This window comes from Thamnophis sirtalis, unplaced genomic scaffold, assembly GCF_051295495.1.
Source record: "Thamnophis sirtalis isolate CommonGarterSnake01/CBP01778 unplaced genomic scaffold, rThaSir2_p1.2 scaffold_8, whole genome shotgun sequence".
Lineage (NCBI taxonomy): Eukaryota > Metazoa > Chordata > Lepidosauria > Squamata > Natricidae > Thamnophis > Thamnophis sirtalis.
The window spans coordinates 42,640,363-42,656,621 of NW_028261388.1; the positions used below are offsets into that span (position 1 = coordinate 42,640,363).

At 32.9% G+C, this 16,259-nt stretch overlaps 1 protein-coding gene across 1 annotated transcript in view; it reads left to right on the forward strand.

Annotated features, from left to right (window-relative positions):
• Window positions 1-16,259, forward strand: part of GBE1 (1,4-alpha-glucan branching enzyme 1) — a 119,345-nt gene that overhangs the window by 89,378 nt on the left and 13,708 nt on the right. The window contains exons 13-14 of the mRNA XM_087721512.1: window positions 5,118-5,302; window positions 6,192-6,322. Coding sequence (XP_087577638.1) covers window positions 5,118-5,302; window positions 6,192-6,322 — 316 coding nt within the window. The remainder of the gene's footprint in view (window positions 1-5,117; window positions 5,303-6,191; window positions 6,323-16,259) is intronic.

Here is a 16,259-nt window from a genome sequence, read left to right on the forward strand (position 1 = left end):
AAAATCTCACTTTTGGCTTTTTCAGCCAGCATCTTTGAGAGTGGAAGGGTTGTCTGCAGTGAAGGGCTGCTGCCTGGCCAGACTTGTTCGGGTGAACCAGTATTTGTGATCATTGTCTAGGCCTGTTCACCTGCCTTTGCGCTATCCTTTCCATTTATACCTAACTTTTTGGCTCAATCTCCCCACCCACACTGCCCAGCTGAGTTCTGTGCCATGCCCGCTGTACTCACTGGAGCTGCCTGAGTTGATTAGCTGCATGTTTGAAGCTTCATTTCTGCCCCGAAGAGGCACTTGTGAGTGATGCGAGCGTGAGTGCACTTACCACCAGTAAACCAGTTGTTAAGACCAAGTGCAGCCCACCTCTGGCTGTTTGTCAGATGGATTTCACTCCAAAATCAGTCTGGTCATGAGCACACAGAAGGGAAGGAAACTACAGTGCTGGGCTGAAGAAAAGAAACCTGGGATCATGAAGATCTAAGCTTCTTTTCTGCAGCCCAGTGCTAGTTTCCTTCTGTACATGGAAGGCAGCTCTTTTGGCCCATCCACTTAACCTGTATGTTTGCTTAACAACCATGATGGGGAGGGGGGAGCCAGTATTGCTTCATTGAGCTGGGAGGGGTTGTCACATGGACCTGTCACTTAACCACAATGACATAATTAAAATTTTGAGCTCATTTGTGATCATAAATTGAACAGTAGTTTTTCTATTATTCCATTTTTTAAAATAGTTAATAGACAATTTATAATATATTTTTCCAAAAGCAATAAGGAATTATTTGACCAAGCATCTTTTTATAGTATTAGTATTAAGCATTTATATTTTTATTCTTGGAGTTTGACAGTCTATGCTATAAATATATGTATTTCTTCTATGGTCCAATTTGATATAATTTTAGAAAATATTTTCTATTGAAAACTTAAGTGAGCTTTGTTTGGGTAAATTTAATTTGTTCAGTGTAAAACATGGACTTGCATGAATTTCATTGTTCATGCAATGAACAATGTGTTGTGTTGAATGAATTTATCTGTTACTAATGAAGGTAGATCTTGTTCAGGATCAGAGCCAGGGCCACATGCTTTCTGTATATAAAATGCCAAACACTATCTTAAGGTAAAGCATTCATCCATCAAGTCATGTGGAGGTCTCAGCCATTATAAATTCAGTAACTGTAAATCGGAATATAAGACATTGCAATAGATAAATAATATCAGTTCGGAATTTCTTTTTCATACAGCAGTGCTAATAATACAATGGCAAATATACACAGATGCATTTTTCAGGTTTCTGTTTGTATTTACACAAAACACAGCAGCATGATTTGACCATCCTAAACAAAGAATTGATTTAACTCTTTGGTAACTGCAGACATGTCTGAAGACCTAGCTCTGTTGACTTGCTTGGACTATGAGTGAGAGGGAAAGTTTTTAAATTTGATATATAAATAAATATAATTATATACACTCACAACTGTAATGTTATCTATATGGACAATAAGCCTGCCAGACTCTTTTCTTAATCATGATGGGAAATAATTAATTAAATAATTAACTAACATATATAGAGGGATTCTATTTTTTTTGCAGTGAAAACAAAATTTCTTTCAGTGAGTTAAACCTTTGTTCAATATTGTAAAAAATTGCAAATAAATAAGTTAATAGGTAAGCCAGAACATTTTGAACATAAATGTGAATACTAATTGAAAAGATTTTGAAGACTAATGTACCATTAAAATAAGAGATGTCTCTTTTGGGTCAAATGGAGAGACTGCTGGAAAATATCATGGAACTTTTTATAACTTTTTATACTATAAAAAACTCAGCTGAGGATCCTTACCTAGCCTAGTAATGAAACATTTGGAAACCAACTCATAGGCTCGGAGAATGAACCTTTACCCTCAGTTTTTATACTGTCTATATGGCAGTGGTGGTATTATATGGTCAAAAGTGGAATGGTAGAGCATTACTCACAATGCAGAAATGATTGCTAGAGATGACAGATCTTGCTGAGATGGTTGATATATTTTTGTACTTTTGTCTTTTTTCTTCCTTTCTCCTCTTTATATGTTGTTACTTTTTTAAAAAAAATCTGTAACAACATTTATACAAAAATATAAGCTTATTTGTCCATCTATAAATTTGTAAATATGAAACTTTTTGTTTTAACTTATGGGACCTGATCTAGATTTGATAACATAGATATAATTAATTTGAAGTAGAAAAAAACCCAATCATATTTGATGATGAAGTAGGGAAAATTTATGCAAATCTAGATCAGGTTAGCATTTTTGATATTGGGATACTGGCCTTAGAATACTCTTGATGCTTGCAGAACATTTATAAAGATTCATCATTTTGCACAAGCTGCAGTGGAAATCACGCAGATTTTTGAAAAGTAGATTGCAAATTGTTAATTTGAAAATATACAACTTTAAAGAAATTCCTTTAGAGTTAGCACATTCCTCATGCAAGATACCTATTTTCTAAAGGAGTATAATGTCTGCTTGGAAATTATTATATTTTAGGTGAATTTTATATTTTTGGGATTTACTTCCTGTGAGTTTTCTGTTATAATAGTATTTTAGACAACTCTATTTTGTAATACATGAGCAGCATAGAGCTAGATACAATTTTGAACTTAGCCATTTATATATTTACCCATGGTATTTGTGTGTGTGTGGTGGTAGTAGTAGCTTACAAGGCTATAAATAATCATGGATTATAATTTTGCATGTCTATTGCTTCATACATATTAATTTATTCATGAAGCTTGACAGCTGTCATTTGGGAACTTCATTTTTTTATATTTTTAAATGACAAATTTTAATGGCTCTTTTTAGAGCTAGTCTGTCTGGGGGAGTCTGCAAAAATATCTTGACAGGGTTATTTTGCACATTTTTGCAGTAAGCTATGAAGGTACCAGATAGCTTTGTTGCTTGTCAATTTTGACACCTCTTTCAGTTTTCTTTGCAGTATAATTAAGTATCTAGTGGATCACCCAGCCTTTGTAGTCATGCTGATAGCATTTCTAGATAAACTGCTCTCAATCAGTGGTAAATGCAAGGGAGTTTTGAAATATCTGAAGAACTCTAGTAGCAGTTTTTATTTAAATATACTTTGCACTGACTTTGTGCTGATAAAGAATTATATAAAATAATTCCAGTTATGCATTACAAGTATTTCTGTGAATTTTGTGTTGTAGTTTTTTAAATAAATATATTACTTTGAAAACCTGATCACAAAATAAATCCTTTATTAGATCTTTATTGGTACATGAGGGAAAATATTCATATTTTATAATAAAACAAAAATATTCTAGCTTTGAAATTCTTAGGCTATTACAGATGTGGTTTATACACAGAATAAAAACAGCTGACCATTATCTACTTTTCCATCTTACTGTAGGTTCAGAGCATTGAATTCAATTCCAAAAAATCAATTATAGACTTCAGTATTTGTAGTATCTTATTATACATATTTTACATATTTTGCAGAAAATTTATACACTAGGCTAGAGAAATGTGAGTAGGTCATATTGACAAATTGTCACCATTACAACAGGGGGAAACCATGGAAATTATTATTGTCTTCCCAAATCTTCAGGTGATTGGGGCATTTAAAAAAAAATCATATCTGAATTCCTTGTCACTTTGTTTCTGTTTATCAAATCTGCATCTAAATGGAAGCTTCAGAAAGATAGGAGTAAGCATCATTAATCCAGAATGCTAATTAGATTTCTAGACAAATCAAAGCAACCTTAGGCCATAGTCATGTGGTTACCATCAGAGAACTACATAATATTAGGAGCACAAGAGTTTCCTTTTACATGGTCTATGGGTATGTAAGACTTATTCTTGTTAATAGATACAGTACATTAATGTACTATATAAAATCTCCACCATTTACTGTATAGTCTAAACTGAAACACACAAATTAATTTTTTGTTTTTGTTACAATCAAGTGGGGAAAAGATACTGTTGTGATGGCATACATTTTATTTGATAGATATGATCATGTTATAGCTAAAGTCAGAGATGCTGTGCTACAATTTTGAAAAAAATATGCAAAATATATTTATAGAAAAACATATGCTGTAAATCCATGTTTTGTAGGCTGTCAACACAACGATTAGGATAATAGTATATGATTCCTCTTGAGAGTCAATTTGGTGTAATGATTAAGGCATCAGCCTATAAACTGGAAGAGCATGAGTTGTAGTCCCACCTTAGAGCCGCAGTGGTGCAGTGGTTAGAGTACAGTACTGCAGGCTACTTCTGCTAATGACCAGCTGCCAGCAGTTTGGCAGATCGAATCTCACCATGCTCAAGGTTGACTCAGACTTCCATCCTTCTGAGGTGGGTAAAATGATTGTTGGGGGCAATATGCTGACTCTGTAAACTGCTTAGAGAGGGCTGTAAAGCATTGTAAAGCGGTATATAGTGCTATTGCTTGCTATTAGGCATAAAAACAGCTGGCTGACCTTGGCCAATCACTTTTCCTCAGCCCTAGAAAGGAGGCAAAACCACTCCTGAAAACAATTTTTATATCAACTGTATTTGGAACTTCATTTACTATCTCTTATATAGCCTACAAGTCTAAGATTTTCAACTAGAGAGAATTGCAAAAGACAATGTCTTGGTAAATGCTTCTTTCCTTTTTTTTCATCAGATAGATGGGGTGACTTTGAGAGTAATAATTAGTTCAAACTTGTCATGGTCTGTTCAGTTCCCTCTATAATCCATTATATTTTGTAGGAAGTCATCTTGATTGATTTACTTCAACTATGTTTCCTCAAAAAATCTAATATATAATGACAAATAGGTCGGAGTAATAATTTTTAAATTGCTTTCCTACTCATTAAGTTGGTACGATTTTTAAACAGTACATGGTAATTGAGGAGTACAAACTTGCTCAATTTGTTTAGTATCTAGCAACACAATTTTTTTACAGTATGTAAAACATCATAGATAGTTTAAAGATTTCAACATTTACATTGTAACAACAGCTTTTAATATTGTTTCGGGTTTTTTTTTTGCAACAGTGTTTAAATCCTTTTCCAAGGATATTTACCGAAGATCCATTTATTTTTCATGTCTTTCCATGTTGTTTTTTTTAAATAGGTAATGAATTTGGACATCCAGAGTGGTTAGACTTTCCTAGACAAGGCAATAATGAAAGCTACCACTATGCAAGGAGACAGTTTAATTTAGCTGATGATCAACTTCTTCGCTATAGATTCCTAAATGTGTTTGACAGAGATATGAATAAATTGGAAGAAAAATTTGGCTGGCTTGCATCACTTCCGGTAAAGTATATATAATTTTTAAATGTTATATAACAGTTTTCATTGCTAGGCACATTCAGCATTTTAATCAGAAAGAAATTGCATTTGAAAAAATTAATAAAGTAACTATTAATATGCATATTTGTTTAAGACTGTTTCAAACAAATTATTTGTCTTGATTCTAAAATTTTATATCCAACATAACACTGTTCTTCAATTTCATTTGTTGGAAAACATGCCTTTAAAAAGTTATATAGAGATAAGAGCCGAGGTGGCGCAGTGGTTAAATGCAGCACTGCAGGCTACTTCAGCTGACTGCAGTTCTGCAGTTCAGCGGTTCAAATCTCACCGGGTCAGGGTTGACTCAGCCTTCCATCCTTCCGAGGTGGGTAAAATGAGGACCCGGATTGTTGTTGGGGGCAATATGCTGACTCTGTAAACCGCTTAGAGAGGGCTGAAAGCCCTATGAAGCGGTATATAAGTCTAACTGCTATTGCTATTGCTATAGGTAAATCCATTCATATTTTTCAAAAGGTTTATTGGTTAGATACTTACAATTTCCTTTTCAATAAAAAGTACAAAAATGTTTCACTTTCTGATACATTATATTTTTGCTTCTTCTGTTCATCAAGAATCTTGTTAACTATAAACTAAACCATATGCTTACTTGTTTCAGTTATAAATGTAATGAAGGTTTAATTCAATACAAAAATATATTAAATTTAAGTAATTTAAATTAATGGTACAATGAAGTATGTTAATGCCTTCTGTTTGCATGAGATGCAAAGAGAAACAAAGAGTTCTTCAAGGACACTCACGGAGATGTTTCCTGGCAAATATTTTTTGTTTCTATGAAGTTTGTGTTCAAATTAAATAGTATATAATGTTACTTTTATATTATTCCTTGCAGGCCTATGTGAGTGAAAAGCATCAATCAAACAAAGTTATTGCTTACGAAAGGGCAAATCTCCTATTTGTATTTAATTTTCATCCATCTCAAAGTTACACCGATTACCGAGTAGGTGTAGAAAACCCAGGAAAATATCCTTTTCTCTATATCTCATTATATTTTGTTTCACATATTGCAGTGAATGATAATTTATGGAAAAGACAATGACATCACCCTCTGCTGTTTTAACTTTGGCATACAGATAGGTCTCTGTTAGTTTTGATAATGAATCCCACAAAATGGTCACATTATTCTAGTGTGTACTATTCAAAGTGATATTTCTATGGAAGACAAAATAATTGGTTTCAATGAAAACAGTCAATGACCATTTTTAACGTGTGTGACTGTGTGTGTGCAATATAACTGTAAAAGATTAAAAGTATACTACAACTTAAATTTATTTTTTTTAAAAAATAGGTAGTTATAGGACCAAATATAAATATAATTCTTAAAGGTGATGCCTTTATCCAAAAACACCTTTATTCTATTTGGAAATATTGTTTAAATCATATATATAAATATATATATATTTCAGCTGAATATTGCCTACCTTTAGAGACCCTTTAGACTTCATCTATCTCAAATATAAGAATAACATGAATTACTAAGTGATGACTATGGAAAGGATGCACAAAAACTCTGTGACCAATCGACACACTGTATGTAATGGAAGATACTTTTATGTTAGATGTCTTGTCTGTCTATGTTTGTTGAAATATATATATATATATATATATATATATATATATATATATGTGTGTGTGTGTGTGTGTGTGTGTGTGTGTGTGTGTGTGTGTGTGTGTGTGTGTGTGTGTGTGTGTGTGTATGTATGTATGTATGTATGTATATAATATAAAAGAATTACATGAACTAGGAGAGTCATACTGGTGTGGACATTGTCCAAATTAACAAAGTCCACATCAAATGTTAGGCCACCAGAATCTGACAAAATAATGGACTACTGGAACAAACCATGATTGAATGAAACAAGAGAACCTAGAATTCATCAACCGTTGTCCACAGTTTTGTCTTATGTTTACAATACAATCATACAAGGTGTATGATTAGAAGGGATTCTAAAAAGCTGTTTAAAAGGGCACAAAGGTGGCATCTGTTGTTCCTTGATTAGGCTTACTGCTTGATTGTCTGGCTGAATATGCAATTGCTTAATTAGGATATTATTTAGCAATAGCACTTAGACTTACAGTATATACCTGTCCATAGTGCTTTATATAGCACTCTGGGCAGTTTACAATGTCAGCATATTGCCTCCAACAATCTGCGTACTCATTTTACCAACCTGAAGGATGGAATACTTAATCAACCTTGAGCACTACCAGGATCAAACTCAGGCTATGGACATAATTTACCTGCAATGCTAACTACCATGCCACCAGGGCATCTGCTTATTTACTGCTGGATTGTTCATCAGTCCTGTTTATCTGGATATTGATTGCTGGTGAGGTTATGTTCTCTTTTTGTTGTTGCTTTTGTTTCCTTTTTAGTTTTTTATTGTCTTTTTTGAAAGGTATGCAAATGTTGTTTATGTGCCTGTTGATTGCTAACTTGTTTTCCTGTAATTATTAGGTTTCCTGTAATTATTTCACATTTTTGAATTTATCTTAGATTCTGACAGTTTTCCAGTTGAAATTATGGCTGAGTCTGTCTATGTAGTGTGAAATTAAGGAGATTTCCTTGTATTTTCTGATTGATAGTTGGTGTTCATGGATGCACTCTACTAGTCTTCTGCCTGTCTGTCCTACAAGGTAATTGTTACAGTCCTTATGTTGTGAATAGTTCAGATTTTTTTCCTTCTAGACTATTGGATTCTTCTTAGACAATTGGGTTGGAATCAAAAAGACTAGAACATTTCAGTAGAAATCAATATCCAGATGACAAGGATTAATATCAGATGAACAATCAAGCAATAAATAACAAGCAATAATTAAAGAACTGTCAACCAATTGTCAATTTTCAGAGTAGACTTTGGCCTTTGAATTTCTTTGTGGTCTACTATCCAAGTACTAACCAGAGCCAATTTTATCTATTTTCTGAATCCAAAGAATGTCAGTCAGGTGCTCCCATTAATTTTGATTTTGATGTTACTGCTTATTTCTTTCATTAATTAAATTAATGCATCATTATTGGATTTATAAATTCCAGGCAAGCTCTATGAATGAAGAGAAACTACGTTGAAATGAACTGTAAAAGTACCATATGAATACATAGGATGCCTGTACTGGTAGTCCTCATCTTACAACCATTCATTTAGTGACCATTTGAAGTTACAACAGCACTTTAAAAAGTGACTTATGACTGTTTTTCACACTTACCACCATTGCAACCATCCCCCCAGTTATGTTGTCAGGGTTCCAAATAGCATCCAAAATTAAATCAGAGTCCAAGGCAAAACATTCCTCAAAGTTCCAATTTATTAAGGAGAGCCATGTTGGCACATCTGGGAAAACCTGAATCTGAAAGCTTCATGGTTTTCCCCACCCAGTTGAAAGTTCAAGATCTTGCCCCCACACCCACAAGTCTATCACATAGTCCAATCTTCCACTGCCATGCTGGCAGTTCCGCCCATCCAGTTCCGGTCAGGTCCAGAGGTTCAAAGACAAAGGATGACCTTGGCTTTCTAGAAAGAATTTTTTTATGGTTAGATATCATCTAACTCCATACAATCCCCCCTTCCATTTTCCCACAATAGAAAGTGCATAGTAGAATAATAGAAAGTGTGGCAGGCCAAAGATCCAAAAAAAAAAAAATGGCTGCAAGCCTGACACATGTATTCAGAATTCAGACACTTGGCAACCGGCATGTATTTATGACGGTTGCAATGGCCTGGCGTTATGTGATCACCTTTTACAACTTTTTAATAACAAAGTCACCAGGAAAACCAGATTCACTTAACAACTGTGCTACTAATTTAACTGCAGTGCTTCACTTATAAACTGTGGCAATAAATTGTGGTCATAAGCCTAGAACTACTTGTTGCATTCATCCCAAAACTCAGAAAATTGACTTAGTGCTAATAGTATTTACATCCATATCATACCTAGTCTCAACACTATTAGCAGCGTGTATTAATATTGCTTGTATGGATCTATAATGGTTTACATATATTTCTAGTCAGAGTCAATTTCAATACAACATGTCGTCTACATAAGGATAGAATGTACCATAGCTTTCAGTCTTGAGACAGGCAGCTAAGTAATTATGCATTTTCCCAGCACTTCGTCTACATCACCAAAGTTAATTGAGCTAATGGCAGTTTTAAATTATTATTTATGCTGCTGCATTGACTAAACTGGAAAATTAGGAAAGATAAACTATTATAAAAGTTTATAAAACTAGTATTATAAAACTAATAAAAGTCTAATCTTGTGCTTAGAAAAGCCTATAATTACTAAAGTAATTTCAATAAAAATAGCAATGTTGTTCCATATCACTCTAGAACGAACGTTTTGCTTCAAACAGACTCTGAATATATAAATTTTGTTTTGTAAATTGGAACAGCTGTTTCAAGCTTAGAATATTTCAAAGTCAGAATAATTTTAGACCTGTTCTGTTCCATGCCTTACTGTTTCAGCATGAAGAGGTTCCTAATTTCCATACATGATTACTTCAGACAATTGCATAGTGTTATAGAAGTAGTTGTTCTATGATTTCGAAGTTAGAAGGAATGTAAATATTCCAGAAAGTATTACATGTGTTTCCAGGTTATGGTTATGGTTACCCACACACAAAGGCTGTTGACAGCCTTTGTCAACAGCCACAATCAAAACACTTTCAATCAAACATTGAGGCACAGCTAGTTCTCTGGAATACATGGAGACCTAGTAAATTTAAAGTAACAGCAAAACTTTACTGTTATAAAATACATTTATCCCTTTTCTCTGTCACACACACATACTGTCACCCACATGCATATCATTCTCAACTATACTGCCAGATACCAGCCAGAGAGTTGGAAGTTGCCAAGTCTAAATCCAAAGATGACTCAAATAGTAGGTAGAATTAAGGAATCTTTTGTCTCCCAAAGTCCTTGTGTTGTTGATTCACAACATTGGCAGCTACACTTGCCTTGTTGATTTTTAAGTCTGGTAGCTATTGATGGGACTTGGGAAGGAGTTTTTCATGTGGCCAGGCCCAACTTCCTTTGTCCGGTTCATGTAAAAAAAAAATCATTTGTTTCCTTAGCTACATGGTTCCTTCTTAACTATCTCCTCTAAGGGATGTTTTAGACAAGATTCCTGGCTTTTGTTTACCCTTATGTGCCAGCTTTATCTTTAGGTATGGTAGCTTCAGTCTAGTCTCACAGAAAGAACTAGATAGCAGCTGGAAGTCCATGATAATTATTGGAAGTATAGTCCAAAGTTAATGATACCACCTACTGCAAATATAAAACTTAAATTCTTGTTCTTACTATATCACCCATTAATGCATATTCTCTAAAATAAAATTTTAAAATAGTATTTATTGGGAAATGTGGGTACTGGTAGTATGATGACACTGTGAAACAAATATTTTTTAAAATCCATAGGAAAGATCTCTTCCTATCAGTTACAAATAAACAACAAAAATGTCATGTTCATATAGATCTTAAAATAACTTCTATTATCTGTGGAGATTGCTAACCTAGACCTACATGAGAATGATTTCATCGAGATGAATTAAGTATTAGGAGTGGATAGCTAATATCTTTTCTCTCTAGCTTCAACGCCCACATGTATGTCTCATAAATAACAAGTGGACCTTTCAAAAAAGTGTATGTGGACAGCAGTGGAGGATAGAACATAGAACATGGAATAATAGGATTGGAAGGGACCTTGGAAGTCTTCTAGTCGAAGTCACTATTCAAGCAGGACTCTATATTATTCTGGACTAACTCTGTTCTTGAAAACCTCCGGTAATGGAGTACCCACATCTTTCAGAGGTAAGGCATTAATTGTTGTCATGGTCAGGAATTTTCTTCTTAGTTCTAGGTTGGTTATTTTAAGGAATTTATAAATATTTAAGGATCTTTTAAGATATTTCTGGAACAGAATAAAGTGCTACTCTCCAATAGCCTGGGGCAAATGAAAGATGGAAAGCACTAAAAGGATTCAATAATTAGGACTAGAAAAGAAAAATACGTAGGTTTATGCAATTGATAACCCATTTATAGTGTCCTGAGGTGCCTTGACAAATCAACATCAAAAAGAATATAGTTCAGTATTAGTCTATCGTTTATATACATCAAACTGTGGGATTTACATTGGTTGATAATTCAGAAGAATACATTTCATTGAATTCATTGACTACTAGGTAGACTCTTTTCTTTTATCCTAATATGTGTTAGGTGCAATATGCTTAGATTTGAATATTATATATAAGGCATGAAAACATGCCTTATATATAATATTATATGCCTTAACAGGTTGAGCAAAGATGTACTAATGCAAATTCATACAAGAATGGAAGAATATGTCAGTTCAATAGCAATGTAAATAATGGCTGATATGACCTGAAATCTTGGGAAAATTAACATCAACATTCAGATTACATCCATCTTTGAAAAAGCAAATTAAAGTTTCCTGACATTTGTAAGATGCACCTAGACCTTCTAATGAGCAAGCAAGGTCACTTGGAATGAGTCACTAGAGACTGATTGCCCAAGGCGAAATTGTCTCTTTGAGCTGCTTGCTTGTTCATGCTTTGAAGTGCACTTATGTAAGTGTCCCTGGTTATTAGAATTCAATCTTTACATAAAATGGAGACAAATAATTTAACTTAAGATCACAAAATGCCAACTTTCATCAAGATGCTTAATCTCTTACAGCTAATACTATTAAAATGTGAATGTTTTTGCAATATTATTCAAATACTTAAACCCCCATTTTTATTAGGAAGATTATTTTATTTTTGATAGTAGATTGCACACTGATTATTAGTTTGTAATTACTTATGTACAATCACAAGTATGTAACTATACAAATATAAGAGTAACTCTTGGGATTTTCTGAAAAGTGTTATATTTGCATACTATCTTTGAACAATGTTTTCATCTCTTCCTCCTTCTCATAATCCAATATATTTGATTCTTCAGAAAACACATTGTAGTCTCCTGTAATTTCAATATAAAGCTGAAGGTTCTTCAAATAAATATCTCCATCAATATACAAATTGATGGAGATATAATTGCAAGCCAAATAGTTTATACCTCTTTGCATATTACTGCAGTATCAGTCAATATTGCTATTATATCAGTCAAAGGCCACTTCTCCATTCTCTTTGCTAAAAAACTAAACATTTTATACTTGCAAAAGCAAGAGGATATAGATAAAAACTGGGAGCTACCTCATAAATCCTTAAATTATCTATCTTCAGTTTCATGGAGGAAAAATAAATGGATATAAATCAAATAAAATTGATTAAATTCATTTAGGATTTTTTGGTTCAGTTTTTTGGTTGTTTGCCACAAACAGTTCAGCCTTTGACTGTTTAAAAACAGAGTAATAAAATATTTTTCTTCCCTTCAGCTATCCAAGAAAGGTTTCTATAGAAGAAAAAAGATAACTATCTTTTTTTCCAAAAATTAGGTAACAGTCTAGGGAGAAAACACTAGAGTAATTATGAATTTTTCTACCTACATAAGCAACTGAATATATAGATAAATAGCCTCTATTCAAACAAAAACATAGTAATTAAGTGTGAGATATAATAAATCGTGTCAGATTCTCACTTTAGTATCACTCTGCATTAAGGGTCATTGGTTCTGCTATTTTGGTAGTGAACACAATACAGATAACACATTTGTTTCCAAACTGATCACAATTAATATTCCTTTTGTTGTTTGAGCTAATGTAGGAGGTTAAAATAGCCAAATTATAAAAGTAAGGTTTTTTTTCTTAAACTGATACTGCATTTATCATTCAGGAGTTGCAGAAAACATATATTGTATAACAATATATTTTGCAATTTGTTTCTCAGCAGCCACCTTGTATATTGCAAAAGGGGGGACATTTCCAAGCAAACATCCATATATATTTTTCATTTCAAAATTTTCTTGATTAAATTTTTCCAAATTCCAAATAATAAGTACGTTGATAAATAATGAAGGTACAAGTAGCATAGAAAGATATTGTCACTGCTCTCTCTATTATTATTTTCATAATATATTTTTCTTTTTAAAATTTAAAAAACTAGAACACTTGCTGAGTAAATTTAAATGTAAAATTAAACATTACAGATTTTTTGTAGCAGTAACAAATGATAAAATCAAGCATATATTTCAAACAAGGTAAACAAGAAGAGGCATTAGTCTTACATTCATAAACCACAATGAGATAGATATTTATTGGTACTGTATTGAAAAAGATATCAAAAATCAAATTACAGCTATAGATTTCTGTGAGGTTTATGATACCAGTAATAAAATTAGGGATTATTTTTCAGATCAAAAATGTGGAGTCCAGGCTTTGGGAGATTGAAATTTTAGTCAAATATTAATACAAATCTTAACATTTTTGTGATTCCTAGAAAATCTAACTCTGACTATCCAGATAAGAAAACTAAATGCAAAGCATTCATTTTTGTAGTTAAGAGTCAACTAGAATCTTCATTCATACCCTAAGAGAGAGTGTCAAAATAGTAATTCGCTCTAATGGATTAAAAATTAGCTAAGGGCATGTATGAACAGAATACTACATGCGTACATATGTAATATGTGACTTTTCCTTTATGTTTACATTCTTGATAAAAAATAAGCTAAGTGTATTCATTAAATATATCAATTTGATTTATGTGATCTTCCATTAATGCAATATTGAAATATTTGAGTGTGTTCTGAAACACTCAACCTAGATAAGTGTGCTAGGAAAGCAGCTAGCGGAGACCCAACACAGATTTCATTTAATAAATTGAAAATATTAATTCAAAATGAAAATGAATCTCTTAACATCTTACAGATTTGGATATATTTCAGCAGCACTCCTCAGGGAAAGTTTGCAGCATGAACAACCTGAGACTGCTGAAACTATAGAAAGCAGGTACTATTTCTTCTGAGTAAGAACTATTATTTTGATAATTTGCCTTTCAAGAAATTAAAAATAAAACTATCATCGCTTCCTATCTAATGGCTTTAGATTAATTTCAATGTTCAATCTGTGGCAAGAATTTCCTTATACGTCATAAGAAAGGGTGGCTGCCATGATTCCTTCTTTAACTGGGGAGGGGAGTTGTTTGATCCTTTCTTGCTTTTTATTAAAAAGAATTCCACAATACAAAAAATACAGCAAGCTCAAATCAAAAGCAAAGAAGAAAAAAGAGAATAAACATTAGGCTATATTCCCCAGATTTCTAAAGTAAGCTTTACGTATGGATTTGAGATAGCAGATATTAATTTCTTAATGTCAGTAAGGTACGGAATCTCCCTTATGAATAGGGGATATTGTGCTAAATTAATTTGTACACACTAAACATAATTTGAATTCTTAATTATATAAACTAATTGTCTTAGTTGCAAAAGCATGAAAAGGCTGATTCAAATTTGGTGTGCCATTATGCAGTTTTCTGCATAACTTGCTTGATCATAGGATTCTTCTTAATAGCTTTATGTAAATGAAGACAATACTTTTTATGTATTCAGCCAACTAAAAATCAATGGAACTGGGAGCAAAAAAAAATTAGGAAGAATTACCAGTTTTATTTACTTAATTAAGCCCACTCTAAGCAGTGTATTAATATTCCATAAGTTGAATAGGATCAAAGATACATAGTAGATAGGATAGATAAGATAACTTTCATTGTCATATTTTTCTGAGAAGCACACATTAAAAATGAAATTCTGTTGCCCGCTCTCAATAAATACACACACACATAAATCACTGTCCATTTTGAATACATAGTAGAAAGAGGAAACTTGAGAGTTTACATGGTTGATAATATATGGAACAAAGCTGTGATTGAATCTAGATGTTCTGCTTCAAATACAACAAAGCCTTTTCCCAGAAGATAACAAGGAAAACTGGTCATGGAGAGAATGTGTAGCATCCCTGACAATACTGTGGACCCTGATCATCAATAATCAAGGAAATACTTTCTAATATAGTCTAAGGAAATATTATTCAAGCATAAACTTGTTGAGCTGGCAAATCTCAAACATAAGCAAGTCATAATACATGCATTGCATTTGGACCAGCTATATTTTCTAGATTATTTTCAGGGCACTTCTGTTCTGTTCTAGAATAATCCAAGCAATAAATGACAAGAGGCACAGAGCCTCTTGATCCAGGAACAGCCATATCTGGTACACCAGATATAGAAGTCCTCTAACTATGAGGAAGACCTTCAAGTCCAAAAGGACTTCCAACATATGATTAAATTCAAAACCAGCAGCATCTGTGACCAGCAATGAAATACTCAAGATAGTCTCCAAACCCAAAGCAACTCCATCTTGCTGGAATTGAATCTACATCATGTGAAAAAGAAAGTACATCCTTTTTGAGTTCTATGGTTTTACATATCAGGATATAGTAAAAATCATCTGGTCCTTAGCAGTTCTTAAAAGTAGGTAAATACAAACTCAGATGAACAACACATAACAATCTGATTGATTTGATATAACTGATAAAAGGTTGAGATAATAATGAATAACAAAAATGATGAAAGTCTATTAATAATGCCAAACCCATAAAGCTGATCATAGCCAAAAAATGCACAACTCTATTAGGTTTATTTAAAGGAAATGGGGTTAGTTAGAGAATTTTGTTAGGAAGAGATATTTGTACACATTTGTATTAAGAAATGAATGGACAGATATTTCTGGCCTACAGTATTTTTCAGTCTGATTCATATTCCCAGACTCAACATTCCATATAGATGGTGTCAACAATGGATCTTTGGAGAGGGGGAAAGGGAATAGGAAGGAGAACAAATGAAAAGCATGTTAAACTGGAAAACCTCAATAAAAATAAGTGTTTATATAAGAATAAGAATCTTATTTAGTCTCCCAGCATAATGTATGGAAATGACATAAGGAAAAAT